Source organism: Passer domesticus, unplaced genomic scaffold (assembly GCF_036417665.1).
Source record: "Passer domesticus isolate bPasDom1 unplaced genomic scaffold, bPasDom1.hap1 HAP1_SCAFFOLD_328, whole genome shotgun sequence".
Lineage (NCBI taxonomy): Eukaryota > Metazoa > Chordata > Aves > Passeriformes > Passeridae > Passer > Passer domesticus.
The window spans coordinates 3,505-31,163 of record NW_026990107.1 but is presented as its reverse complement, the minus strand read 5'-3'; the positions used below and the strand labels follow the sequence as shown (position 1 = coordinate 31,163).

Genomic DNA, 27,659 nt, shown 5'->3' with positions numbered 1-27,659 from the left:
CGGAACGCCGAGAACGCCATCGAGGCGCTGAAGGAGTACGAGCCCGAGATGGGCAAAGTTTACCGGAGCGACCGCAAGGCCGTGCAGAGGATCAAGGCCAGGGACCTCGTGCCGGGGGACATCGCCGAGGTGGCAGGTGACACCGGGGACACCGGGGACACCGGGGACACCGGGGACAGCCAGGGGTCACAGGGACATTGGGGACACTGGGGACACTGGGGACACTGGGGACACTGGGGACACTGGGGACACCGGGGACAGCCAGGGGTCACAGGGACATTGGGGACACTGGGGACACTGGGGACACTGGGGACACTGGGGACACTGGGGACAGCCAGGGGTCACAGGGGTCACAGGGACATTGGGGACATTGGGGACACGGCCAGGCCGTGCAGAGGATCAAGGCCAGGGACCTCGTCCTGGGGGACATCGCCGAGGTGGCAGGTGACAACGGGGACACTGGGGACACCGGGGACACTGGGGACAGCCAGGGGTCACAGGGGTTAAAGGGACACTGGGGACACTGGGGACACTGGGGGGGTCACAGGGTCACAGGGGTCACAGGGGTCACAGGGACATTGGGGACACTGGGGACACTGGGGACATCCAGGGGTTAAAGGGACATTGGGGACACCGGGGGGGACAAGGACCTCCCAGTCCCCCCCAGTCCATCCCAGTCCCCCCCAGTCCCTCCCAGTCTGTCCCAGTCCCTCCCAGTCCCTCCCAGTCCCTCCCAGTCCCCCCCAGTCCATCCCAGTCCCTCCCAGTCCCCCCCAGTCCCTCCCAGTCTGTCCCAGTCCCTCCCAGTCCCTCCCAGTCCCTCCCAGTCCCTCCCAGTTTGTCCCAGTTCCCCCCAGTCCCTCCCAGTCCCTCCCAGTCCCTCCCAGTCCCTCCCAGTTTGTCCCAGTTCCCCCCAGTCCCTCCCAGTCCCTCCCAGTTTGTCCCAGTTTGTCCCAGTCCCTCCCAGTCCCTCCCAGTCCCTCCCAGTTTGTTCCAGTTTGTCCCAGTCCCTCCCAGTCCCCCCCAGTCTGTCCCAGTCCATCCCAGTCCCTCCCAGTCCCTCCCAGTTTGTTCCAGTTTGTCCCAGTCCCTCCCAGTCCCTCCCAGTCCCTCCCAGTCCCTCCCAGTCTGTCCCAGTCCCTCCCAGTCTGTCCCAGTCCCTCCCAGTCCATCCCAGTCCCTCCAGTCCCCCCCAGTCCCCCCCAGTCCCTCCCAGTCTGTCCCAGTCCCTCCCAGTCTGTCCCAGTCCCTCCCAGTCCATCCCAGTCCCTCCCAGTCCCCCCCAGTCCCCCCCAGTCCCTCCCAGTCCCTCCCAGTCCCTCCCATTCCCCCCCAGTCTGTCCCAGTCCGTCCCAGTCCGTCCCAGTTTATCCCAGTCCGTCCCAGTAAGCCGCGCTCTGTTCCCAGTTGGGGACAAGGTCCCGGCCGACATCCGGATCATCTCCATCAAATCCACCACGCTGCGGGTGGACCAGTCCATCCTTACTGGTTCGTACTGGTTTATACTGGTTTGTGCTGGTTTGGGGCTGGGAGGGGACTGGGAGGGGACTGGGAGGGACTGGGACAAACTGGGAGGGACTGGGAGGGACTGGGAGGGGATTAAAGGGTTAAAAATGGGAGGAAATTGAGGTTAAAGTGGGTTTTTTATACTGGTTTGTACTGGTTTGTACTGGTTTATACTGGTCCAAACAAGTTCAAACTGGTTTATACTGGTTTGTACTTGTTTAAATCAGTTTATACTGGTTTACACTGGTCCATACTGGGATCTCAGTGAAGTTGGGAGTAGGATTGGAGGGGATTGCTGTGTCCCGGACTGGTTTATACTGGTCCATACTGGTTTATACTGGTTTAAACCAGTTTCTAACTGGTTTATATTGGTTCGTACTGGTCCAAACCAGTTCAAACTGGTTTAAACTGGTTTGTACTGGTCCATACTGGGATCTCACTGGGGGTTGGGACTGGGATTGGGGGGATCAATGTATCCCAGACTGGTTTATACCGGTCCACACTGGTTTATACTGGTCTATACTGGTCTATACTGGTTCGTACTGGTTTAAACTGGTTTATACTGGTTTAAATTGGATTAAACTGGTTCAAACTGGTCCAAACTGGTTTGTACTGGTCCATACTGGGATCTCACTGGGGGTTGGGACTGGGATTGGGGGGATCAATGTATCCCAGACTGGTTTATACCGGTCCACACTGGTTTATACTGGTCTATACTGGTTCGTACTGGTTTAAACTGGTTTAAATGGGTTTATACTGGTTTATACTGGTCCATACTGGGATCTCAGTGGGGTTGGGAGCAGGATTAGGGGCGATCGTTGTGTCCCAGACTGGTTTTTACTGGTTTGTACTGGTTTATACTGGTCCATACTGGTTTAAACTGATTTATTCTGGTTTAAATCAGTTTAAACTGGTTTATACTGGTTTAAATCGGTTTAAACCGGTTCAAACTGGTTTATACTGGGATCTCAGTGGGGTTGGGAGCAGGATTAGGGGCGATCGTTGTGTCCCAGACTGGTTTGTACTGGTTTGTACTGGTTTGTACTGGTTTGTACTGGTTTGTACTGGTTTGTACTGGTCCATACTGGTTTGTACTGGTTTGTACTGGTTTGTACTGGTCCAAACCGGTCCATACTGGTCCATACTGGTCTAAACTGGTTTGTACTGGTGCAGGCGAGTCGGTGTCGGTGATCAAGCACACGGAGCCGGTGCCCGACCCCCGCGCCGTCAACCAGGACAAGAAGAACATGCTGTTCTCGGTGAGTGACGTCATCGATGACGTCATCGATGACGTCATCGGCCCCGCCCGCCGGTTTTGGGGCCGGAACAGCCGAATTTGGGGCTAAAAAAACCCCCAATTTTGGGGTAAAATATCTCATTTTGGGGTCTAAACCCCCTCAAGTTTTGGGTCAAAAATATCTCATTTTTGGCTCTAAAAAAACCCCAAATTTTGGTGTAAAATGTCTGGGTTTTGGGTCCAAAAAAAGTCAGTTTTTGGAGTCAATCCCCCATTTTTGGGCCCCAAAAAACCCCCAAATTTTGGTGTCAAATTCCTCAATTTTGTGTCTAAAAAACTCCTAATTTTGGTCTGAAAAACCTCAATTTTTGGGATTAAATTACTCATTTTTGTGTCTAAAACCCCAAAATTTTAGGGTAAAAAAATCTCGTATTTGAGTCCAAAAAACCCCAAATTTAGGGTCAAAAATCTCAATTTTGAGTCCAATAAGCCCCAAATTTTAGGGTAAAATCCCTGAATTTTGGCTCTAAAAATCCCTCAATTTTGGGTCAAAAATCTCAATTCTGAGTCCAAAAAAACCCAAATTTTAGTGTTAAAAATCTCAATTTCGAGTCCAAAAAAACCCAAATTTTAGGGTCAAAAAATCTCAATTTTGAGTCAAAAACCCCCGAATTTTGGGTCAAAAATCTCATTTTTGCCTCTAAAAAACCCCAAATTTTGGGTCAAAAATCTCAATTTTGAGTCTAAAAACCCCAAATTTTAGGGTCAAAGATCTCATCTTTGCCTCCAAAAAAACCCCAAATTTTAGGGTCAAAAATCTCATTTTTGGGTCTAAAAAACCCCAAATTTTAGGGTCAAAAATTTGAATTTTGGCTCTCAAAATCCCTCAATTTTGGGTCAAAAATCTCATTTTTAAGTCCAAAAAACCCCAAATTTTAGTGTTAAAAATCTCATTTTTGAGTGAAAAAAGCACCAAATTTTAGGATCAAAAAATCTCATTTCTGGGTCTAAAAAAACCCAAATTTTGGGGTCAAAACCCCCATCCAATTTTAGGGTCAAAAATCTCATTTTTGGGTCTAAAAACCCCCAAATCCTGTTCCCCTGCAGGGCACCAACATCGGGGCGGGCGCGGGCGTGGGCATCGTGGTGGCCACGGGCGTCAACACCGAGATCGGCAACAGCCCTTCCCTTTTGGGCCCAAAAAGGCAAATTTTGGGTCCAAATCCCCCATTTTTGGGTCTAAAACCCCTCAAATTTTAGTGTTTAAATATCTCATTTTTGGGTCAAAACCCCCCCAAATTTTGGGATCAAATCTCTCATCTTTGGGTCTAAAAGCCCCTAAATTTTGGTCTGAAAAACCTCAATTTTTGGGATTAAATTACTGATTTTTGCCTCTAAAACCTCGGAATTTTAGGGTCAAAAATCTCATTTTTTGATCTAAAAATAGCCAAATTTATGGTCAAAAATCTCATTTTTGACTCCAAAAACCCCCAAATTTTAGGGTCAAAAATCTCAATTTTGACTCCAAAAAACCCCAAATTTTAGCGTTAAAAATCTCATTTATGTGTCCGAAAAATCCCAAATTTTAGGGTCAAAAATCTCATATTTGAGTCCAAAAATAGCCAAATTTTAAGGTCAAAAATCTCAATTTTGACTCCAAAAAACCCAAATTTTAGCGTCAAAAATCTCAATTTTGTGTCCAAAAAAAGCCAAATTTTAGGGTCAAAAATCTCATTTTTGGGTCTAAAAACCCCCAAATCCTGTTCCCCTGCAGGGCACCAACATCGGGGCGGGCAAGGCCGTGGGCATCGTGGTGGCCACGGGCGTCAACACCGAGATCGGCAACAGCCCTTCCCTTTTGGGCCCAAAAAGGCAAATTTTGGGTCCAAATCCCCCATTTTTGGGTCTAAAACCCCTCAAATTTTAGTGTTTAAATATCTCATTTTTGGGTCAAAACCCCCCCAAATTTTGGGATCAAATCTCTCATCTTTGGGTCTAAAAGCCCCTAAATTTTGGTCTGAAAAACCTCAATTTTTGGGATTAAATTACTGATTTTTGCCTCTAAAACCTCGGAATTTTAGGGTCAAAAATCTCATTTTTTGATCTAAAAATAGCCAAATTTATGGTCAAAAATCTCATTTTTGACTCCAAAAACCCCCAAATTTTAGGGTCAAAAATCTCAATTTTGACTCCAAAAAACCCCAAATTTTAGCGTTAAAAATCTCATTTATGTGTCCGAAAAATCCCAAATTTTAGGGTCAAAAATCTCATATTTGAGTCCAAAAATAGCCAAATTTTAAGGTCAAAAATCTCAATTTTGACTCCAAAAAACCCAAATTTTAGCGTCAAAAATCTCAATTTTGTGTCCAAAAAAAGCCAAATTTTAGGGTCAAAAATCTCATTTTTGGGTCTAAAAACCCCCAAATCCTGTTCCCCTGCAGGGCACCAACATCGGGGCGGGCAAGGCCGTGGGCATCGTGGTGGCCACGGGCGTCAACACCGAGATCGGCAAGATCCGCGACGAGATGGCGGCCACGGAGCAGGACAAGACGCCGCTGCAGCAGAAGCTGGACGAGTTCGGCGAGCAGCTCTCCAAGGTGATCTCGCTCATCTGCGTCGCCGTCTGGGCCATCAACATCGGCCACTTCAACGACCCCGTGCACGGCGGCTCCTGGATCCGCGGCGCCATCTACTACTTCAAGATCGCCGTCGCCCTGGCCGTGGCCGCCATCCCCGAAGGTGCGGGGAAGGGGGTTTGGGGTGGGGTTTGGGGTTTTGGAGAAGGTTTGTGGTCATTTATGGGGTTTTTGAGAAGGTTTGTGGTCATTTATGGGGTTTTGGAGACCATTTGTGGTCGTTTATGGGGTTCTGGAGAAGGTTTGGGGTGGGTTTGGGGTGGGTTTTGGGGTTTTTGAGAAGGTTCGTGGTGATTTATGGACCATTCGTGGTCATTTTTGGGGTTTTGGAGAAGGTTTAGGGGGATTTGTGGACCATTCATGGTGATTTATGGGGTTTTGGAGAAGGTTTAGGGTCATTTATGGGGTTCTGAAGAGCATTTATGGTCATTTCTGGGGTTTGGAGAAGGTTTGTGGTGATTTGTGGACAATTCCTGGTCATTTTGGGGGTTTTTGAGAAGGTTTGTGGACCATTCGTGGCGATTTGTGGGGTTTGGAGAGGGTTTGGGGTGGGTTTGTGGGGTTTTGGAGAAGGTTTGTGGTCATTTATGGGGTTTTGGAGACCATTTGTGGTCGTTTATGGGGTTTTGGAGAAGGTTTGGGGTCATTTTTGGACCATTCGTGGTGATTTGTGGGGGTTTGGAGAAGGTTTGGGGTGATTTATGGGGTTCTGAAGAGCATTTATGGTCATTTCTGGGGTTTGGGGAGGGTTTAGGGTGATTTATGGACCATTCATGGTCATTTTTGGAGTTTTGGAGAAGGTTTTTGATCATTTTTGGACCATTCATGGTCGTTTGTGGGGTCTTGGAGGAGGTTCGTGGTGATTTATGAATCATTTGTGGTGATTTATGGGGTTTTGGAGAAGGTTTGGGGTGGGTTTTGGGGTTTTGGACAAGGTTTGGGGTCATTTTTGGACCATTCAGGGTCATTTTTGGAGTTTTTGAGAGCATTTGTGGTGATTTGTGGGGTTTTGGAGAAGGTTCGTGGTCATTTATGGACCATCCATGGTCAATTTTGGACCATTTATGGTCATTTATGGACCATCCATGGTCATTTTTGGACCATCCATGGTCTTTTTTGGACCATTTATAGTCATTTTTGGACCATCCATGGTCATTTTTGGACCATTTATGGTCATTTTTGGACCATCCATGGTCATTTATGGACCATTCAGGGTCATTTTTGGAGTTTTTGAGACCATTTGTGGTGATTTGTGGGGTTTTGGAGAAGGTTCGTGGTCATTTATGGACCATCCATGGTCAATTTTGGACCATCCATGGTCATTTATGGACCATCCATGGTCATTTATGGACCATTCAGGGTCATTTTTGGAGTTTTTGAGAGCATTTGTGGTGATTTATGGGCTTTTGGAGAAGGTTCGTGGTCATTTATGGACCATCCATGGTCAATTTTGGACCATCCATGGTCATTTTTTGACCATTTATGGTCTTTTTTGGACCATTTATAGTCATTTTTGGACCATTCAGGGTCATTTTTGGAGTTTTTGAGAGCATTTGTGGTGATTTGTGGGATTTTGGAGAAGGTTCATGGTCATTTATAGACCATCCATGGTCAATTTTGGACCATCCATGGTCATTTTTGGACCATCCATGGTCATTTTTGGACCATTCAGGGTCATTTTTGGAGTTTTTGAGAGCATTTGTGGTGATTTATGGGCTTTTGGAGAAGGTTCGTGGTCATTTATGGACCATCCATGGTCAATTTTGGACCATCCATGGTCATTTTTGGACCATTTATGGTCATTTATGGACCATCCATGGTCATTTTTGGACCATTTATGGTCATTTTTGGAGTTTTTGAGAGCATTTGTGGTGATTTATGGGCTTTTGGAGAAGGTTCGTGGTCATTTATGGACCATCCATGGTCAATTTTGGACCATCCATGGTCATTTTTGGACCACTTATGGTCATTTTTGGGGTCTCCAGCTGACCACCACGGGTCTCTGACCACCCCTGGTGACCATGGTGACCGCGGTGTCCCCGCTGTCCCCAGGGCTCCCGGCCGTCATCACCACGTGCCTGGCGCTGGGCACGCGCCGCATGGCCAAGAAGAACGCCATCGTGCGCAGCCTGCCCTCGGTGGAGACGCTCGGCTGCACCTCGGTCATCTGCTCCGACAAGACCGGCACGCTCACCACCAACCAGATGTCCGTCTGCAAGGTGGGGCCCCGGGACACCCCAAAACCCCAAAATGTCTCCTGGAGAACCTAAAATTTCCGTGGGAACCTCAAAATTTCCATAAAAACATCAAATTTCTCCTGGAGAACCCAGAATTTCCATGGAGACCTCAAAATTTCTCCTGGAGAACCTCAAAATTTCCATTAAAACCTCAAAGTTTCTTCTGGAGAACCCAAAATTTCCATGATGAACCCAAAATTTCTTCTGGAGAACCTCAAGATTTCCATGGAAACGTCAAAATTTCCATAAAAATATCAAAGTTTCTTCTGGAGAACCTCAGAAATTCCATTTAAACCTCAAAATTTCCATAAAAATCTCGAAATTTCTTCTGGAGAACCTCAAACTTTCCATGGAAACCTCAAAGTTTTTATTAAAACCTCAAAGTTTCTTCTGGAGAACCCAAAATTTCTTCTGGGGAACCCAAAAATTCCATGGAGAACCAAAAATTTCCATGGAAACCTCAAAGTTTTCGTTAAAACCTCAAAATTTCTTCTGGAGAACTTCCAAATTCCATGGAGAACCTAAAATTCCTCCTGGAGAACCCAAAAATTTCTCCAGGAGAACCCAAAATTCCACCAGGAGAACCCAAATTTCCTCTCAGGAACCCCAAAAGTTCTCCTGAGGAACCCAAAATTCCACCCGGGAACCCCAAAATTCCACCAGGAGAACCCAAAATTCCACCTGGGAACGCCAAAATTTCCATGGAAACCCCAAAATTCCTCCTGAAGACCCAAAAAATTCTCTCGAGGAACCCAAAATTCCACCCGGGAACCCCAAAATTCCTCCAGGAGAACCCAAAATTCCTCCAAGAACCTCAAAATTCCACCAGGAGAACCCAAATTTCCTCTCAGGAACCACAAAAATTCTCCAGAAGATCCCAAAATTCCACCCGGGAACCCCAAAATTCCACCGGGAGAACCCGAAATTCCTCCGGGACCCCCCGAGGAGCCCCGGGGTCCCCGGGTGTCCCCAAAACGTCCCCGTTTGTCCCCAGATGTTCATCATGGACAAGGTGGAGGGCGACGTCTGCTCCCTGAACGAGTTCTCCATCACCGGCTCCACCTACGCGCCCGAGGGAGAAGTGTGAGTCCGGCGTGTCCCCAAATGTCACCTCGGGGTCCCCAAATGTCACCTCGGGGTCCCCAAAGCCACCCCAGGAGCTCCAGACCTCCAAAACCTCCTCAGGTGTTCTCAAAACCATCTCAGATGTTCTCAAAACCTCCTCAAAGGTCCTCAAAACCTCCTCAGAGGTCCTCAAATGCCACCTCGAGGTCCCCAAATGTCACCTCGGGGTCCTCAAAGCCTCCCCAGGAGCTCCAGACCTCCAAAACCTCCTCAGATGTTCTCAAATCCCACCTCAGGGTCCCCAGATGTCACCCCAGGGTCCCCAAATGTCACCCGAAGGTCCCCAAATCCCACCTGAAGGTCCCCAAATGTCACCGTGGGGTCTCCAGATGTCCCCAATGATGTCCCAAATGTCCACCTTGACCCCGATGTCCTTCTTGACCTTGACGTCCCTCAAGGTTCTCCTGGTCCTCAACATCCACCTTGACCCCGATGTCCCCAAGGTCCCCAAGGTCCCCAATGTCCCCAATGACCTCGATGACCCCAGATGTCCCCAATGTCCCCATGTCCACCTTGACCCCGATGTCCTCCTTGACCTTGCTGTCCCTCAAGGTTCCTCAAGGTTCCTCAATGTCCACCTTAACCCCGATGTCCCCAGTGTCCCCAAGGTCCCAATGACCTTGGTGACCCCAAATGTCCCCATGTCCCCCTTGACCCTGATGTCCTCCTTGACCTTGATGTCCCTCAAGGTTCCTCAATGTCCACCTTGACCCCGATGTCCCCAATGTCCCCCATGACCTTGGTGACCCCAAATGTCCCCAATGTCCCCCTTGACCCCGATGTCCTCCTTGACCTTGATGTCCCTCAAGGTTCCTCAAGGTTCCTCAAGGTTCCTCAAGGTTCCCCAGGCCCTGCTGCCCCCAATGTCCCCGGTGTCCCCTGACCCCTGCTGACCCCCGATGTCCCCCATGACCTTGGTGACCCCTGGTGACCCTGATGTCCCCCATGTCCCTGGTGTCCCCTGACCCCTGCTGACCCCTGCTGTCCCCCATGACCTTGGTGACCCTGCTGTCCCCAATGTCCCCTGGTGTCCCCATGTCCACCTTGACCCCGATGTCCTCCTTGACCTTGATGTCCCTCAAGGTTCCTCAAGGTTCCTCAATGTCCACCTTGACCCCAATGTCCCCAATGTCCCCAATGTCCCCAATGACCTTGGTGACCCCAAATGTCCCCATGTCCCCCTTGACCCCGATGATCTCCTTGACCTTGATGTCCCTCAAGGTTCCTCAAGGTTCCTCAAGGTTCCCCAGGCCCTGCTGCCCCCAATGTCCCCGGTGTCCCCTGACCCCTGCTGACCCCCGATGTCCCCCATGACCTTGGTGACCCCTGATGTCCCCAATGTCCCCTGTGATGTCCCCAGGCTGAAGCAGGACCGGCCGGTGAAGGCGGGCCAGTTCGATGGCCTGGTGGAGCTGGCCAGGCCCCAATGTCCCCAGTGTCCCCAATGTCCCTGGTGTCCCCTGACCCCTGCTGACCCCCGATGTCCCCCATGACCTTGGTGACCCCTGATGTCCCCAATGTCCCCTGTGATGTCCCCTGTGATGTCCCCAGGCTGAAGCAGGACCGGCCGGTGAAGGCGGGACAGTTCGATGGCCTGGTGGAGCTGGCCACCATCTGCGCCCTCTGCAACGACTCCTCGCTGGACTACAACGAGGTGACAGCGCTGTCCCCTGCCCGGCCACCTGTCACCTGTCACCTGTCACCTGGGTCACCTGTCACCTGTGTCACCTGGGCCACCTGGGCCACCTGTCACCTGTCACCTGTCACCTGGGTCACCTGTCACCTGTGTCACCTGGGTCACCTGGGCCACCTGTCACCTGTGTCACCTGTCCCACCTGGGTCATCTGTGTGACCTGGGTCATCTCCTGGTGTCCCCAACCCTGGTGACACCCATGGAACCCACCTGTGTCACCTGTGTCACCTGTGTCACCTGGGCCACCTGTCACCTGGGTCACCTGTCACCTGTGTCACCTGTGTCACCTGTGTCACCTGTCACCTGTCACCCGTGTCACCTGGGTCACCTGTGTCACGTGTCACCTGTCACCTGGGTCACCTGGACCACCTGTCACCTGTGTCACCTGGGCCACCTGTCACCTGTGTCACCTGGGTCACCTGGGCCACCTGTCACCTGTGTCACCTGGGCCACCTGTCACCTGTGTCACCTGTCACCTGGGTCACCTGGGCCACCTGTCACCTGTGTCACCTGTCACCTGTGTCACCTGTGTCACCTGGGTCACCTGGGTCACCTGTCACCTGTGTCACCTGTCACCTGGGTCACCTGGGCCACCTGTCACCTGTGTCACCTGTCACCTGTGTCACCTGTGTCACCTGTGTCACCTGGGTCACCTGTGTCACCTGGGCCACCTGTCACCTGTGTCACCTGGGCCACCTGTCACCTGTGTCACCTGGGTCACCTGGGTCACCTGTCACCTGTGTCACCTGGGCCACCTGTGTCACCTGTGTCACCTGGGCCACCTGTCACCTGTGTCACCTGGGTCACCTGGGTCACCTGTCACCTGTGTCACCTGTCCCACCTGTGTCACCTGTGTCACCTGGGCCACCTGTCACCTGTGTCACCTGGGTCACCTGGGTCACCTGTCACCTGTGTCACCTGTCACCTGTGTCACCCGTGTCACCTGGGTCACCTGGGTCACCTGTCACCTGTGTGACCTGTCACCTGGGTCACCTGTGTCACCTGTGTGACGTGTCACCTGTCACCTGTGTCACCTGGGCCACCTGGGCCACCTGTCACCTGTGTCACCTGTGTCACCTGGGCCACCTGGGCCACCTGTCACCTGGGTCACCTGTCACCTGTGTCACCTGTGTCACCTGTCACCTGTCACCTGTCACCTGTGTGACGTGTCACCTGTGTCATCTGTGTCACCTCTCATCTGTGTGACCTGTCACCTGTGTCACCTGGGCCACCTGTCACCTGTGTCACCTGTGTCACCTGGGCCACCTGGGCCACCTGTCACCTGGGTCACCTGTCACCTGTGTCACCTGTGTCACCTGTCACCTGTCACCTGTCACCTGTGTGACGTGTCACCTGTGTCACCTGTGTCACCTCTCACCTGTGTCACCTGTGTGACCTGTCACCCGTGTCACCTGTGTCACCTGGGTCACCTGTGTCACCTGGGCCACCTGTCACCTGTGTCACCTGGGTCACCTGTGCCACCTGTGTCACCTGGGCCACCTGTCACCTGTGCCACCTGTGTCACCTGGGCCACCTGTCACCTGGGTCACCTGTGTCACCTGGGCCACCTGTCACCTGTGTCACCTGGGTCACCTGTGCCACCTGTCACCTGTCCCATCTGTCCTGCCTGTCCCAACTGGGTCACCTCATGGTGTCCCCAAACTCTGGTGACACCCATGGAACCCACCTGTCCCACCTGTCCCACCTGTGTCACCTGTGTCCCCTCTGGTGTCCCCGTTGTCCCCAGGCCAAGGGTGTCCATGAGAAGGTGGCGAGGCCACCACGACCTCTGTGTCACCTCCTGGTGTCCCCGTTGTCCCCATTGTCACCTGTGTCCCCTGTCCCTGTCCCCAGGCCAAGGGTGTCTACGAGAAGGTGGGCGAGGCCACCGAGACGGCGCTCACCTGCCTGGTGGAGAAGATGAACGTCTTCAACACCGACGTCAGGAGCCTGTCCAAGGTGGAGCGCGCCAACGCCTGCAACGCCGTGAGTGTCACCTGCGCCACCTGGGCCACCATCGGGGTCACCTGCGCCACCTGGGCCACCATCGGGGTCACCTGTCCCACCTGTGTCACCTTCTGGGCCACCTGGAGAACCTCCCGTTGTCACCCTGTCCTTGGTTCCTCTGGTTCTCCCCATGCTTTGGTGTCCTCCAACCCGTCCAAGGTGGATGAGGAGTGTCACCTGTGTCACCTGTGTCACCTGTGTCACCTGTGTCACCTGGGTCACCTGGGTCACTGGTGTCACCTTCTGGGCCACCTGTCACACCTGGAGAACCTCCCGTTGTCACCCTGTCCTTGGTTCCTCTGGTTCTCCCCATGATTTGGTGTCCACCATGAGTCCAGAACCTGTCCAAGGTGGAGCAGGAGTGTCACCTGTGTCACCTGTGTCACCTGTGTCACCTGGGTCACCATCTGTGTCACCTGTCCCACCTGAGCTTTCTGAAACCTGAGTCCCACCACCCCAAACCTGGGTCCCACCACCTGAAACCTTCTCCAAACCTTCTCCAACCTTCTCAAATGTCCTCAAACCTTCTCCAGCCTGGATCCCACCATCCCAAACCTTCTCAAACCTTCTTCAACCTGGGTCCCACCACCTCAAACCTTCTCCAACCTTTTCAAATCTTCTCAAACTTTCTCCAGCCTCGGTCCCACCACCCCAAAACTTCTCCAACCTTCTCCAACCTTCTCCAACCTTCTCCAACCTTCTCCAACCTTGGTCCCACCACCCCAAAACTTCTCAAACCTTCTCCAGCCTGGGTCCCATCACCCCAGACTTTCTCCAAACCTTCTCCAACCTTCTCCGACCTTCTCAAACCTTCTCCAACCCCGGTCCCACCACCCCAAACCTTCTCCAGGCGGGTCCCACACCGGTGTCCCCGGTGTCCCCTGTCCCACCCGGTGTCCCGTGTCCCCGCAGGTGATCAAGCAGCTGATGAAGAAGGAGTTCACGCTGGAGTTCTCCAGGGACAGGAAGTCCATGTCGGTCTTCTGCTCGCCCGCCAAGGCCTCGCGCGCCGCCGTGGGCAACAAGATGTTCGTCAAGGTGGGTCCCCGTGGGGACGTCCCCTGGGCCACCTGGGGTCACCTGGGGCCACCTGGGGTCACCTGGGGTCACCTGGGGTCACCTGAGGTCACCTGGGCCACCTGAGGTCACCTGGGGCCACCTGGGCCACCTGGGGGTGTCATCTGGGTCACACAACCCCATGACCATGTCCCACCACCCCAAACCTTCTCCAGTCTGGGTTCCACCACTCAAAACCTTCTCCAACCTTCTCAAACCCTGGTCCCACCACCCCAAACCATCTCCAACCTTCTCCAACGTGGGTTCCAGCACCCCAAACCTTCCCAAACCTTCTCCAACCTTGGTCCCACCACTCCAAACCTTCCAAAACCTTCTCCAATGTGGGTCCCACCACCCCAAACCTTCTCCAACGTTCTCAAACCTTCTCCAACCTTGTTCCCACCACCCCAAACCTTCTGAAACCTTCTCCAACGTGGGTTCCACCACCCAAAACCTTCTCCATTCTTGATCCCTCCATTCCAAACCTTCTCAAACCTTCTCAAACCCTGGTCCCACCACCCCAAACCTTCTCCAATCTCAGTCCCAGCACCCCAAACCTTGATCCCACCACCCCAAACCATCTCCAACCTGGGTCCCACCACCCCAAACCTTGATCCCACCACCTCAAACCTTCTCCAACCTTCTCAAACCTCCAACCTCAGTCCCACCACCCCAAACCTTCCTAAACCTGGGTCCCAGCACCCCAAACCATCTCTAACCTTGGTCTCACCACCCCAAATCTTCTCCAACCTTCTCAAACCTCCAACCTCAGTCCCACCACCCCAAACCTTCTCCAACCTGGGTCCCAGCACCCCAAACCATCTCAAATCTGGGTCCCACCACCCCAAACCTTCTCCAACCTGGGTCCCACCACCCCAAACCTGGGTCCCACCACACCAAACCATCTCCAACCTGGGTCCCACCACCCCAAACCTTGGTCCCACCACCCCAAACCATCTCCAACCTGGGTCCCACCACCCCTGTCCCCCGCAGGGCGCCCCCGAGGGCGTCATCGACCGCTGTAACTACGTGCGCGTGGGCACCACGCGGGTGCCTCTGACGCCGGCGGTCAAGGAGAAGATCCAGAGCGTCATCAAGGAGTGGGGCACGGGCCGGGACACGCTGCGCTGCCTGGCCCTGGCCACCCGCGACACGCCGCCCAAGAAGGAGGACATGGTCCTCGAGGACTCCTCCAAGTTCGCCGAGTACGAGGTCCGTGTCCCCTGGGTGCTGGGACCTCGGTTTTGGGTGGTGGGAGCTCATTTTTGGGTGGTGGGACCTCGTTTTTGGGTGGTGGGACCTCGGTTTTGGGTGCTGGGAGCTCGGTTTTGGGTGGTGGGAGCTCATTTTGGGTGGTGGGACCTCGTTTTGGGTGGTGGGACCTCGTTTTTGGGTGGTGGGACCTCGTTTTGGGTGGTGGGACCTTGTTTTGGGTGGTGGGAGCTCATTTTGGGGCGTTTGGGGTTCCTTCTCTATCATGACCTCCAAAAATTCATTTTTGGAGGTTCCTGCTCCTCCAAACCCCATTTTTAGTGATTCCTGGTCCATCCCGACCTCCAAACCCCATTTTTGGAGGTTCCTTCTTCTCCAAGACCTCCAAAACTCCATTTTTGAGGTTCCTGGTCCTCCAAACACCATTTCTGATGGTTCTTTCTCCTCCATGACCTCAAAAATTCCATTTTTGGAGGTTCCTGGTCTACCACCACCTCCAAACCCCCTTTTTTTTGAGTTCCTGGTCAACCATGACCCCAAAAATTCAATTTTTGGAGGTTCCCGTTCCACCACAACCTCCAAAACCTCATTTTTTTGGGGTTCCTGCTCCACCACGACCTCAAAAATTCCATTTTTGGAGCTTCCTGCACCACCACGACCTCAAAAATTCCCTTTTTGGAGGTTCCTGGTCCTTGGTGACCTCCAAAACTTCCTTTTTTTGGGTTCCTGGTTTACCACGACCCCAAAAAATCAATTTTTGGAGCTTCCTGCTCCACCACGACCTCCAAAACTTCCATTTTTGGAGCTTCCTGTTCCTTGGGAACCTCCAAAACCTCATTTTTTTTGAGTTCCTGCTCTACCACGCCCTCAAAACTTCCATTTTTGGAGGTTCCTGGTCCTTGGTGACCTCCAAAACTTCCTCTTTTGGGGTTCCTGCTCCACCACGACCTCCAAAACTTCCTTTTTTTGGGTTCCTGGTCCTTGGTGACCTCCAAAACTTCCTTTTTTTGGGTTCCTGGTTTACCACGACCCCAAAAAATCCATTTTTGGAGCTTCCTGCTCTACCACGCCCTCAAAATTTCCATTTTTGGAGGTTCCTGGTCCTTGGTGACTTCCAAAACTTCCTCTTTTGGGGTTCCTGCTCCACCACGACCTCCAAAACTTCCTTTTTTTGGGTTCCTGGTCTACCATGACCCCAAAACTCCCTTTTTGGAGGTTCCTGCTCCACCACGACCTCCAAAACCTCTTTTTTTTTTTGAGTTCCTGCTCCACCACCACCTCCAAACCTCATTTTCGGTTGTCCCACCCCGTTTCTCACGTTCTCCACCGCCCCCAGACCGACCTGACCTTCGTGGGCTGCGTGGGCATGCTGGACCCGCCGCGCAAGGAGGTGATGGGCTCCATCCGCCTGTGCCGCGACGCCGGCATCCGCGTCATCATGATCACGGGCGACAACAAGGGCACGGCCATCGCCATCTGCCGCCGCATCGGCATCTTCGGCGAGGACGAGGAGGTCACCGGCCGCGCCTACACCGGCCGCGAGTTCGACGACCTGCCGCTGTCCGAGCAGCGCGAGGCCTGCCGCCGCGCCTGCTGCTTCGCCCGCGTCGAGCCCACCCACAAGTCCAAGATCGTGGAGTTCCTGCAGTCCTTCGACGAGATCACCGCCATGGTGAGGATCAGGGAGGTGGTGGACGTGGTTATGGGGGTCCACCATGGGTTTGAGGGGTTTGGACGTGGTAATGGAGGTCCACCATGAATTTATGGGGGTTTAAGGGGGTTTGAGTGGTTTTGGACGTGGTTATGGAGGTCCAGCATGGATTTATGGGGGTTTGAGGAGGTTTGAGGGGGTTTGGACGTGGTTATGGAGGTCCAGCGTGGATTTATGGAGGTTTAGGGTTGTAAGGTCTTGGTGGACGTGGTTATGGAGGCCCACCATGGGTTTGAGGGGGTTTGAGGGTGTCTGGACGTGGTTATGGAGGTCCACCATGGATTTATGGAGGTTTGGTAGGGGTTTGAGTGGGTTTGGATGTGGTTATGGAGGTCCAGCATGGATTTATGGAGGTTTAGGGTTGTAAGGTCTTGGTGGACGTGGTTATGGAGGCCCACCATGGGTTTGAGGAGGTTTGAGGGGGTTTGGACGTGGTTATGGAGGTCCAGCATGGATTTATGGAGGTTTAGGGTTGTAAGGTCTTGGTGGACGTGGTTATGGAGGCCCACCATGGATTTATGGGGGTTTGAGGGGGTTTGGACGTGGTTATGGAGGTCCAGCGTGGATTTATGGGGGTTTAGGGTTGTAAGGTCTTGGTGGATGTGGTTATGGGGGTCCACCATGGGTTTGAGGGGGTTTGAGGGGGTTTGGACGTGGTTATAGGGGTCCACCATGGGTTTGAGGGGGTTTAGGGTTGTAAGGTCTTGGTGGACGTGGTTATGGAGGCCCACCATGGGTTTGAGGGGGTTTGAGGGGGTTTGGACGTGGTTATGGAGGTCCAGCATGGATTTATGGGGGTTTGAGGAGGTTTGAGGGGGTTTGGACGTGGTTATGGAGGTCCAGCATGGATTTATGGAGGTTTAGGGTTGTAAGGTCTTGGTGGACGTGGTTATGGAGGCCCACCATGGGTTTGAGGGGGTTTGAGTGGGTCTGGACATGGTTATGGAGGTCCACCATGGGTTTGAGGGGGTTTAGGGTTGTAAGGTCTTGGTGGACGTGGTTATGGAGGCCCACCATGGGTTTGAGTGGATTTGAGTGGGTTTGAGTGGGTTTGGATGTGGTTATGGGGGTCCACCATGGGTTTATGGGGTTTCGGTGGTCAGCTGTCATTGATTGAAGGGGGTTTCACCACCAATTTTTGATGTCGTTATGGAGTCCCACCACCAATTTCTCATAATTTTGGGTGCAACCATGAACATCTGACGTAGTTTTGGAGCCCCACCACCAAGTTTGGACGTAGTTATGGAGTCCCACCACCGATTTCTCATAATTTTGGGTACAACCACGAACATTTGACGTAGTTATGGAGTCCCACCACCAATTTAATGTAATTTAGGCTGCAACCATGAACATCTGACGTAGTTATGGAGCTCCACCACCAATTTCATGTAGTTTTGGGTGCAACCATCAACTCTTGACGTAGTTTTGGAGTCCCACCACAAATTTAATGTAGTTTTGGTTGCAACCATGAACATTTGATGTAGTTTTGGAGTCCCACCACCAATATCACATAATTTTGGGTACAACCATCAACTTTTGACGTAGTTTTGGAGTCCCACCACCCCCCGAACCCCTCTCCACCCCTCCCCACGCCCCTCCTGACCTGCCCCCACCCCCGGCTGTGCCCTCAGACCGGCGACGGCGTCAACGACGCGCCGGCGCTGAAGAAGGCCGAGATCGGCATCGCCATGGGCTCGGGCACGGCCGTGGCCAAGACGGCCTCGGAGATGGTCCTGGCCGACGACAACTTCTCCACCATCGTGGCGGCCGTGGAGGAGGGCAGGGCCATCTACAACAACATGAAGCAGTTCATCCGCTACCTCATCTCCTCCAACGTGGGCGAGGTCGTCTGGTGAGCGCCCGCCCGCTTCCGACCAGTTCTGACCAGTTCCAACCAGTTCCAACCAGTTCCAACCAGTTCCGACCAGTTCCGGCCAGTTCCGACCAGTTGGGAGCCGCGGCTGCCGCCCGGAGTTCCGAGATGTCGGCGGCTCTGGGGGGTTTTGGACCCGGCGTGGGCCCAGTTTGGCCCAGTTTGGACCAGTCCCGTCCCACTCCCATCCCAGTTTGTCCTGGTCCATCCCAGTTTGTCCTGGTCCATCCCAGTTTGTCCCAGTCCATCCCAGTTCCATCCCAGTTTGTTCTGGTCCATCCCAGTTTGTCCCAGTCCATCCCAGTTCCATCCCAGTTTGTCCCAGTCCCATCCCAGTCCATCCCACTCCTGTCCCAGTTTGTCCCAATCCCCTCCCAGTGAATCCCAGTCCATCCCAGTTTGTCCCAGTTTATCCCAGTCCGTCCCACTCCCATCCCAGTTTGTCCCAATCCCATCCCAGTCCATCCCAGTCCATCCCAGTTTGTCCCAGTCCCTCCCAGTCCCTCCCAGTTTGTCCCAGTTTGTCCCAGTCCCTCCCAGTCCCTCATTAACCCCTCCCAGTTTGACCCATCCCCTCCCAGTCCATCCCAGTATAACCCAATCCCCTCCCAGTACAAACCAGTCCCCATTAACCCCTCCCAGTCCCTCCCAGTATAACCCAATCCCCTCCCAGTCCCTCCCAGTACAAACCAGTCCATCCCAGTCCCCATTAACCCCTCCCAATCCCCTCCCAGTCCCTCCCAGTCCCCCATTAACCCCTCCCAGTCCCCATTAACCTCTCCCAATCCCCTCCCAGTACAAACCAGTCCCCCATTAACCCCTCCCAGTCCCCATTAACCTCTCCTAGTTTGACCCAATCCCTTCCCAGTCCATCCCAGTCCCCCATTAACCCCTCCCAGTCCATCCCGGTATAACCCAATCCCCTCCCAGTCCATCCCAGTCCCCATTAACCCCTCCCAGTCCCTCCCAGTCCCTCCCAGTCCCCCATTAACCCCTCCCAATCCCCTCCCGGTCCATCCCAGTATAACCCAATCCCCTCCCAGTCCATCCCAGTCCCCCATTAACCCCTCCCAGTCCCCATTAACCCCTCCCAGTCCCCTCCCAGTCCCTCCCAGTCCCCCATTAACCCCTCCCAGTCCCTCCCAGTACAAACCAGTCCCATTAACCCTCCCAGTTTGACCCCATCCCCTCCCAGTATAACCCAATCCCCTCCCAGTACAAACCAGTCCCCCATTAACCCCTCCCAGTACAAACCAGTCCATCCCAGTCCCCATTAACCTCTCCCAATCCCCTCCCAGTCCAAACCAGTCCCCCATTAACCCCTCCCAGTCCCTCCCAGTACAAACCAGTCCCGTTAACCCTCCCAGTATCTTCCTGACGGCGGCGCTGGGCCTGCCCGAGGCGCTGATCCCGGTGCAGCTCCCAGTGCATCCCAGTACAAACCAGTCCCTCCCAGTCCCTCCCAGTACAAACCAGTCCATCCCAGTCCCCATTAACCCCTCCCAATCCCCTCCCAGCCCCTCCCAGTCCCCCATTAACCCCTCCCAGTCCCCTCCCAGTACAAACCAGTCCCCCATTAACCCCTCCCAGTCCCTCCCAATCCCCTCCCAGTCCATCCCAGTATAACCCAATCCCCTCCCAGTCCATCCCAGTCCCCCATTAACCTCTCCCAATCCCCTCCCAGTCCCTCCCAGTCCCCCATTAACCCCTCCCAGTCCCCATTAACCTCTCCCAATCCCCTCCCAGCCCCTCCCAGTCCCCCATTAACCCCTCCCAGTCCCTCCCAGTACAAACCAGTCCCCCGTTAACCCTCCCAGTATCTTCCTGACGGCGGCGCTGGGCCTGCCCGAGGCGCTGATCCCGGTGCAGCTGCTCTGGGTCAATCTGGTGACCGACGGGCTGCCGGCCACCGCGCTGGGCTTCAACCCGCCCGACCTGGACATCATGGACAAGCCCCCGCGCAGCCCCAAGGAGCCGCTCATCTCGGGCTGGCTCTTCTTCCGCTACCTGGCCATCGGAGGTGAGACACTCCTGGGCCACCTCCTGGTCACTTTGTGGTCAGTTAGAGGTCATTTGGGTCATCTAGTGGTCAGTTCGTGGACATTTGGGTCACCTCGTGGTCAGTTCATGGTCACCTTGGTCATTTGAGGTTGGCTCATGGTCATCTGGATCACCTGGTGGTCAGTTCAAGGTCGTTTGGGTCACCTGGTGGTCAGTTGGTGGACATTTGGGTCACCTAATGGTCAGTTTGTGGTCATTTGGGTCATCTAGTGGTCAGTTTGTGATCAGTTGGGTCATCTGGGTCACCTGATGGTCAGTTCGTGGTCAGTTGGGTCATCAATGTCTCCTGCTGGTCAGTTCATGGTCATCTAGGTCACCTGGTGGTCAGTTCATGGTCACTTGGGTCACCTGGTTAGGGCCAGGGTCAGTTCGTGGTCACCTTGGTCACTTTGGTCATCTGGGGTTGGCTCATGGTCAGTTGGGTCAGTTAGGTCACCTGGTGGTCAGTTCATGGTCACTTGGGTCACTTGGGTCACCTGGCGGTCAGTTCATGGTCAGTTGGGTCACCTGGTTAGGGTTAGGGTCAGTTCGTGGTCACCTTGGTCACTTGGGTCATCTGGGGTTGGCTCATGGTCAGTTGGGTCTGTTGGGTCACCTGGTGGTCAGTTCGAGGTCAGTTCGTGGTCAGTTGGGTCACCTGGTGGTCAGTTCATGGCCAGTTGGGTCACCTGGTTAGGGCCAGGGTCAGTTCGTGGTCACCTTGGTCACTTTGGTCATTTGGGGTTGGCTCATGGTCAGTTGGGTGATCTCAGTCACGTGGTGGTCAGTTCGAGGTCAGTTGGGTCACTTGGGTCACCTGGCGGTCAGTTGGAGGTCAGTTCGAGGTCACCTGGCTCAGGTGGGCTCAGGTGGGCTCATGGCCAAGCCCCCGCGCAGCCCCAAGGAGCCGCTCATCTCGGGCTGGCTCTTCTTCCGCTACCTGGCCATCGGAGGTGAGACACTCCTGGGCCACCTCCTGGTCACTTTGTGGTCATTTGGGTCATCTGGTAGTCAGTTTGTGGTCACTTGGGTCATCTACGTCTCCTGGTGGTCAGTTCATGGTCATCTGGGTCATCTAATGGTCAGTTCGTGGACATTTGGGTCACCTCGCGGTCAGGTCATGGTCATTTGGGTCATCTATGTCTCCTGGTGGTCAGTTCACGGTCATTTGGGTCACCTAATGGTCACCTCGTGGTCAGTTGGGTCATCTACGTCTCCTGGTGGTCAGTTGAGTCATTTGGGTCACCTGGTGGTCAGTTCATGATCTCCTTGACCACCTGAGTCACCTTGGTCATTTGGGGTTGACTCATGGTCATCTGGATCACCTGGTGGTCAGTTTGTGGACATTTGGGTCACCTCATGGTCAGTTCATGGTCAGTTAGGTCATCTAGGTCACCTAATGGTCAGTTTGTGGTCATTTGGGTCATCTAGTGGTCAGTTTGTGATCAGTTGGGTCATCTGGGTCACCTGATGGTCAGTTCATGGTCAGTTGGGTCATCAATGTCTCCTGCTGGTCAGTTCATGGTCATCTAGGTCACCTCATGGTCAGTTCATGGTCACTTGGGTCACCTGCTTAGGGCTAGGGTCAGTTCGTGGTCACCTTGGTCACTTCAGTCATCTGGGGTTGGCTCATGGTCAGTTGGGTCACCTGGGAGCTGGTGGTGGTCAGCTTGTGGACCCAAAAATACCATCTGGGGACCCCAAAAACCACACGAAAACCACAAAAAAACCACCTGGAGACCCCCATGGAGAAGGTTCCTTGAGGAACGTTGTGGGGTCACCTTGAGAACCTCATGGAACCACCTGAAGACCCCAAAAACCACTTGGAGACCCCCAAAAACCACCTTGAGACCCTAAAAAACCACCTTGAGACCCCAAAAAACCACCTTGAGACCCTAAAAAACCACCTGGAAACTCCAAAAACCACCTGGAGACCCCAAAAATCCACCTGAAGAGCCCAAAAAACCACCTGGAGACCCCCGGGGTGGCCCCTTGGAGACCCCCAGGTTGTCCCCAGGTGTCCCCAGGTGTCCCCAACCCCCCCTGTCCCCCCAGGCTACGTCGGCGCCGCCACGGTGGGAGCGGCCGCCTGGTGGTTCCTCTTCGCCGAGGACGGGCCCAACGTCAGCTACCACCAGCTGGTGAGTCCCCGGGTGTCCCCAAGGTGTCCCCAGGTGTCCCTGAGCTGGTGACCCCGAGGTGACCCCGATGTCCCCCCAGACCCACTTCATGCAGTGCTCGGAGCACAACGTGGACTTCGAGGGCTTGGACTGCGACATCTTCGAGTCGCCGGTGCCGATGACGATGGCGCTGTCGGTGCTGGTGACCATCGAGATGTGCAACGCCCTCAACAGGTGAGGGACACGTCACCGTGGCCATTGTCACCGTGGTCACCTTCATCATTGTCACCTTGGTCATGGTTGTGGTCATGGTCATCGTCATTGTCATAGTCATGGTCATCATGGTCATCGTGATCATGGTCATCGTTATTGTCATCGTTGTCATTGTCATGGTCATGGTCATGGTCATCATGGTGACCATGGAGATGTGCAACGCCCTCAACAGGTGAGGGACACGTCACCGTGGCCATTGTCACCGTGGTCACCTTGGTCATTGTCACCTTTGTCATGGTCATCGTGGTCATGGTCATTTATTGTCATTGTGGTCATGGTCATCATGGTCATGGTCATCACGGTGACCATCGAGATGTGCAACGCCCTCAACAGGTGAGGGACACGTCACCGTGGTCACCTTGGTCATTGTCACCTTGGTCATTGTCACCTTGGTCATGGTCATGGTCATTGTTATTGTCATCGTTGTCATTGTCATGGTCATTGTCACCATGGTCATGGTCATTGTCACCATGGTCATGGTCACCATGGTCATGGTCATCATGGTGACCATCGAGATGTGCAACGCCCTCAACAGGTGAGGGACACTTCATCGTGGTCACCTTGGTCACTGTCACCTTGGTCACTGTCACCATGGTCATGGTCATCGTTACTGTCATGGTCATCACGGTTATGGTCATGGTCATGGTCATAATGTCATGGTCATCTTGGTCATTGTTGTCATCATGGTCATGGTCATCACGGTGATGTCCCCAATGTCCCCCATGTCCCCAGCCTGTCCAAGGACCCCAGCCAGATGCCACCATGGGAGAACATCTGGTTGATGGTCCTTGTCCACCCCAATGTCCCCAGTGTCCCCAACGTCCCTGGTGTCCCTGATGTCCCCATGGTCACCTCGATGTCCCCCATGTCCCCAACCTGTCCATGAACCCCAGCCAGATGCCACCATGGGAGAACATCTGGCTGATGGGCCCTGTCCACCCCAAAGTCCCTGATGTCCCCAATGTCCCCAATGTCCCCGATGTCCCCATGACCCCCTGGTGACCCCGATGTCCCCATGGTCACCTCGATGTCCCCGCTGTCCCCAGCCTGTCCGAGAACCAGTCGCTGGCCCGGATGCCGCCGTGGGTGAACATCTGGCTGATGGGCTCCATCTGCCTCTCCATGTCCCTGCACTTCGTCATCCTCTACATCGACCCCCTGCCCGTAAGGGGACACCGGGGACACCGCGGGGGCCGCCTTGGGCTGGTGGCCTTGGGGACGCCGGGGTGGTGGTCAGGGGGGTGGTGGTCTTTGGGTGGTGGCCTTGGGGACATCAAGATGGTGGTCATTGGGTTGTCAGTCATTGGGTTGGTGGTCATTGGGTTGGTGGCCATTGAGGTGGTGGCCTTGGGGACATTGGGTTGGTGGTCACTGGGTTTGTGGACATTGGCTTGGCGGTCATCAAGCTGGTGGTCATCAAGATGGTGGCCTTGGGGACATCAAGATGGTGGCCTTGGGGACATCAAGATGGTGGTCATGGGGTTGGTGGCCATCGAGGTGGTGGCCTTGGGGACATTGGGTTGGTTGTCATTGAGGTGGTGGTCATTGGGTTGGTGGTCATTGGGTTGGTGGCCATTGAGGTGGTGGCCTTGGGGACATTGGGGTGGTGGTCATTGAGCTGGTGGTCATTGGGTAGTGGTCATTGGGGTTGGTGACCATGAGGGTGGTGGCCTTGGGGACATTGGGATCGTGATCCTTAGGTGGTGACCATCAAGATGGTGGCCTTGGGGACATTGGGTTGGTGGTCATGGGGTTGTTGGTCATTGGGCAGTGGCCATCAAGGTGATGGCCTTGGGGACATGAAGATAGTGGTCATGGGGTTGGTGGCTATGGGGTTGGTGGCCATTGAGGTGGTGGCCTTGGGGACATTGGGTTGGTGGTCATTGAGGTTGGTGACCATGAGGGTGGTGGTCTTGGGGACATTGAGTTGGTGGTCATGGGGTTGGTGGTCATGGGGTTGGTGGCCATGGGGTTGGTGACCATCGAGGTGGTGGCCTTGGGGACATTGGGGTGGTCGTCATTGAGCTGGTGGTCATGGGGTTGGTGGCCATTAAGGTGGTGGCCTTGGGGACATTCGGTTGGTGGTCATTGGGTTTGTGGACGTTGGCTTGGTGGTCATCAAGCTGGTGGTCATCAGGGTAGTGGTCATCAAGAGGGTGGCCTTGGGGGACATTGGGTTGGTGGTCATTGTGTGGTGGTCATTGGGTGGTGATCATCAAGTTGGTGGTCATTGGCTTGGTGGCCACCAGCTTGGTGGCCATGGTGACATCAGATTGATGACCACCGTTGACCTTGAGTGACCACTGGGTGCGATGACCACAGGTGTGCTCTGCTGACCATGGGGGAGCTCTGGTGGCCACAGGGGTCACTTTGGTGGCCACGGCCATCGTGTCAACCACCAGCGTTGACCTTGGCTTTGATGACCACTGGCTTGAGCGACCGCCGGGTTTAATGACCACGGGCGGGCTCTGGTGGCCCTGGGGCCGCGCTGGTGGCCCCGGCGGTGGCCCTGGTGGCCCGGGAGGAGGTCCCAGCCGTGTCCCCCGCTGTCCCCAGATGATCTTCAAGCTGACGCCGCTGACGCTGACCCACTGGCTGATGGTCATCAAGATCTCCTTCCCGGTCATCCTGCTGGACGAGGCCCTCAAGTTCATCGCCAGGAACTACCTGGAGGGTGAGGAGGTGGCCCCACCCCACCGGGGTGTCCCCGTGTCCCCCCCTGACCCGCTCGGGGTCGTCCCCACCCTCTGTTGTCACCTCCATCGTGTCCAGGTGACCTTGGCCGTCTCCACCATCCCCTGGCCACCTTCATGGTCACCTCCATGGTGACGTCCATGATTTGTGGTCACCTCCATGGTCCCTGGTCACCTCCTGGTGCCCTTGACCATCTCCAGGTGACCGTGACCATCTCATGGTCACCTCCATGGTCACCTCCATGGTGACTTCCATGATTTGTGGTCACCTCCATGGTCACCTCCCCGTCCCCTTGACCATGTCCTGGTCACTCCCTGGTCACTCCATGGTCACTCCATGGTCCATTGTCCCCTCCCTATCCCCTTGGTCACTCTGTGGTCACTCCCTGGTCACTCCCTGTCCTCTCCCTGTCCCCTCCCTGTCCCCTTGGTCACTCCATGGTCACTCTGTGGTCACTCTGTGGTCACTCCACTGTCCCCTCCATTGTCCCCTCCCTGTCCCCTTGGCCATCTCCATGTCCTTTGGTCACCTCTGTGGTCACTCCATGGTCACTCCCTGTCCATTTGGTCACTCCATGGTCACTCCACTGTCCCCTCCACTGTCCCCTCCCTGTCCCCTTGGTCACTCCCTGTCCCCTTGGTCACTCCATGGTCACTCTGTGGTCACTCCGTGGTCACTCCCTGGTCCATTGTCCCCTCCCTGTCCCCTTGGCCATCTCCGTGTCCCTTTGGTCACCTCCATGGTCACTCCCTGTCCTCTCCCTGTTCCCTCCCTGTCCTCATGGTCACTCCATGGTCACTCCATGGTCACTCTGTGGTCACTCCACTGTCCCCTCCATTGTCCCCTCCCTGTCACCTTGGCCATCTCCATGTCCTTTGGTCACCTCTGTGGTCACTCCGTGGTCACTCCATTGTCCCCTCCCTGTCCCCTGGTCACTCCACGGTCACTCCATGGTCCATGGTCACCTTGTGGTCCCCTCCCTGTCCCCTCGGCCATCTCCAGGTGACCGTGACCATCCCTGTGTCCCCTTGGCCTTCTCATGGTCACCTCATGGTCCATGGTCATCTCCTGGTCACCTCCATCCCCTCCCTGTCACCTTGGGGCCATCTCCGTGTCCCTTTGGCCACCTCTGTGGTCACTCCATGGTCACTCTGTGGTCACTCCATGGTCACTCCGTGGTCACTCCCTGTCCCCTCCCTGTCCCCATGGTCACTCCCTGGTCACTCTGGTCACTCCCTGTCCCCTCGGTGTCCCCTCGGTGTCCCCTCCCCCTCTCACCTCCATCTTCTCGTCCCCAGCGTGACCCGGCCGGGCCCGGCGCCGCCCCAGGTACAGGGACACGCCGTGTCACCTCTGTCACCTCTGTCACCTGTGTCACCTGTCATTGTCATTGTCACCTCATTGTCACCTCATTGTCACCTCTGTCACCTGTGTCATTGTCATTGTCACCTCTGTCACCTCAGTGTCATTGTCACCTGTGTCACCTCATTGTCACCTCAGTGTCACCTGGGTCACTGTCACCTGTCATTGTCAGTGTCACCTCAGTGTCATTGTCACCTGTGTCACCTCAGTGTCACCTGTCAGTGTCATTGTCACCTCATTGTCACCTGTGTCACCTCAGTGTCACCTGTCAGTGTCACTGTCACCTCTGCCACCTGTGTCACCTGCCCTTGTCACCCCCACGCCATTGCCACGCCTCATTGTCCCCCCAGTGACGTCATTGTCCCCTCCCTGTGACATCATTATCACCCCTATGACGTCATTTCCCCCTATGACGTCATTGTCCCCTCCCCGTGACATCATTGTCCCCCCTATGACATCATTGTCCCCCCTATGACGTCATTGTCCCCTCCCCGGCACTGGCCCCTCATTGTCACCTGCCTGTCACCTCTCTATGACGTCATCGTCACCTCTGCCCCCCTCCCTGTGACGTCACTGACCCCTCCCTATGACGTCATTGTCCCCTCCCCTCACACCGGTTTGGGGGGGAGGGGCGGGCAGGGGGGCGTGGCCACCTCAAACCCCTCCCCCCAACGACGTCGCCCCCCCCGTGACGTCACCACGCCCCCCTGTGATGACGTCACCTCTCTCCCCTCCCCCCGCAGCGGAGGAGCCCGCCCGGAAGCACCGGAAGTGACGATTTTGGGGACCCCGCCCCAAACCGGGGAGGGGGCGTGGCCAACGCTGCCCCTCCCCCCCACCTCGACCCCTCCCCCCTCCACCCGCCCCTCCCCCACCC

General features: G+C 54.7%; 1 protein-coding gene across 1 annotated transcript; it reads left to right on the top strand.

The window, feature by feature from the left end:
* On the top strand, positions 1-27,659 carry LOC135292387 (sarcoplasmic/endoplasmic reticulum calcium ATPase 1-like). The gene is made up of 18 exons (XM_064406595.1): positions 1-136; positions 1,408-1,488; positions 2,680-2,765; positions 5,185-5,482; positions 7,432-7,598; positions 8,611-8,699; positions 10,293-10,395; positions 12,289-12,420; positions 13,354-13,479; positions 14,491-14,709; positions 16,046-16,381; positions 18,052-18,272; positions 20,111-20,313; positions 22,389-22,474; positions 22,554-22,687; positions 23,773-23,890; positions 25,283-25,400; positions 27,526-27,659. Exons 1-18 carry the CDS (start codon positions 49-51, stop codon positions 27,555-27,557), a joined length of 2,637 nt encoding a protein of 878 aa, XP_064262665.1. The 5' UTR covers positions 1-48; the 3' UTR covers positions 27,558-27,659.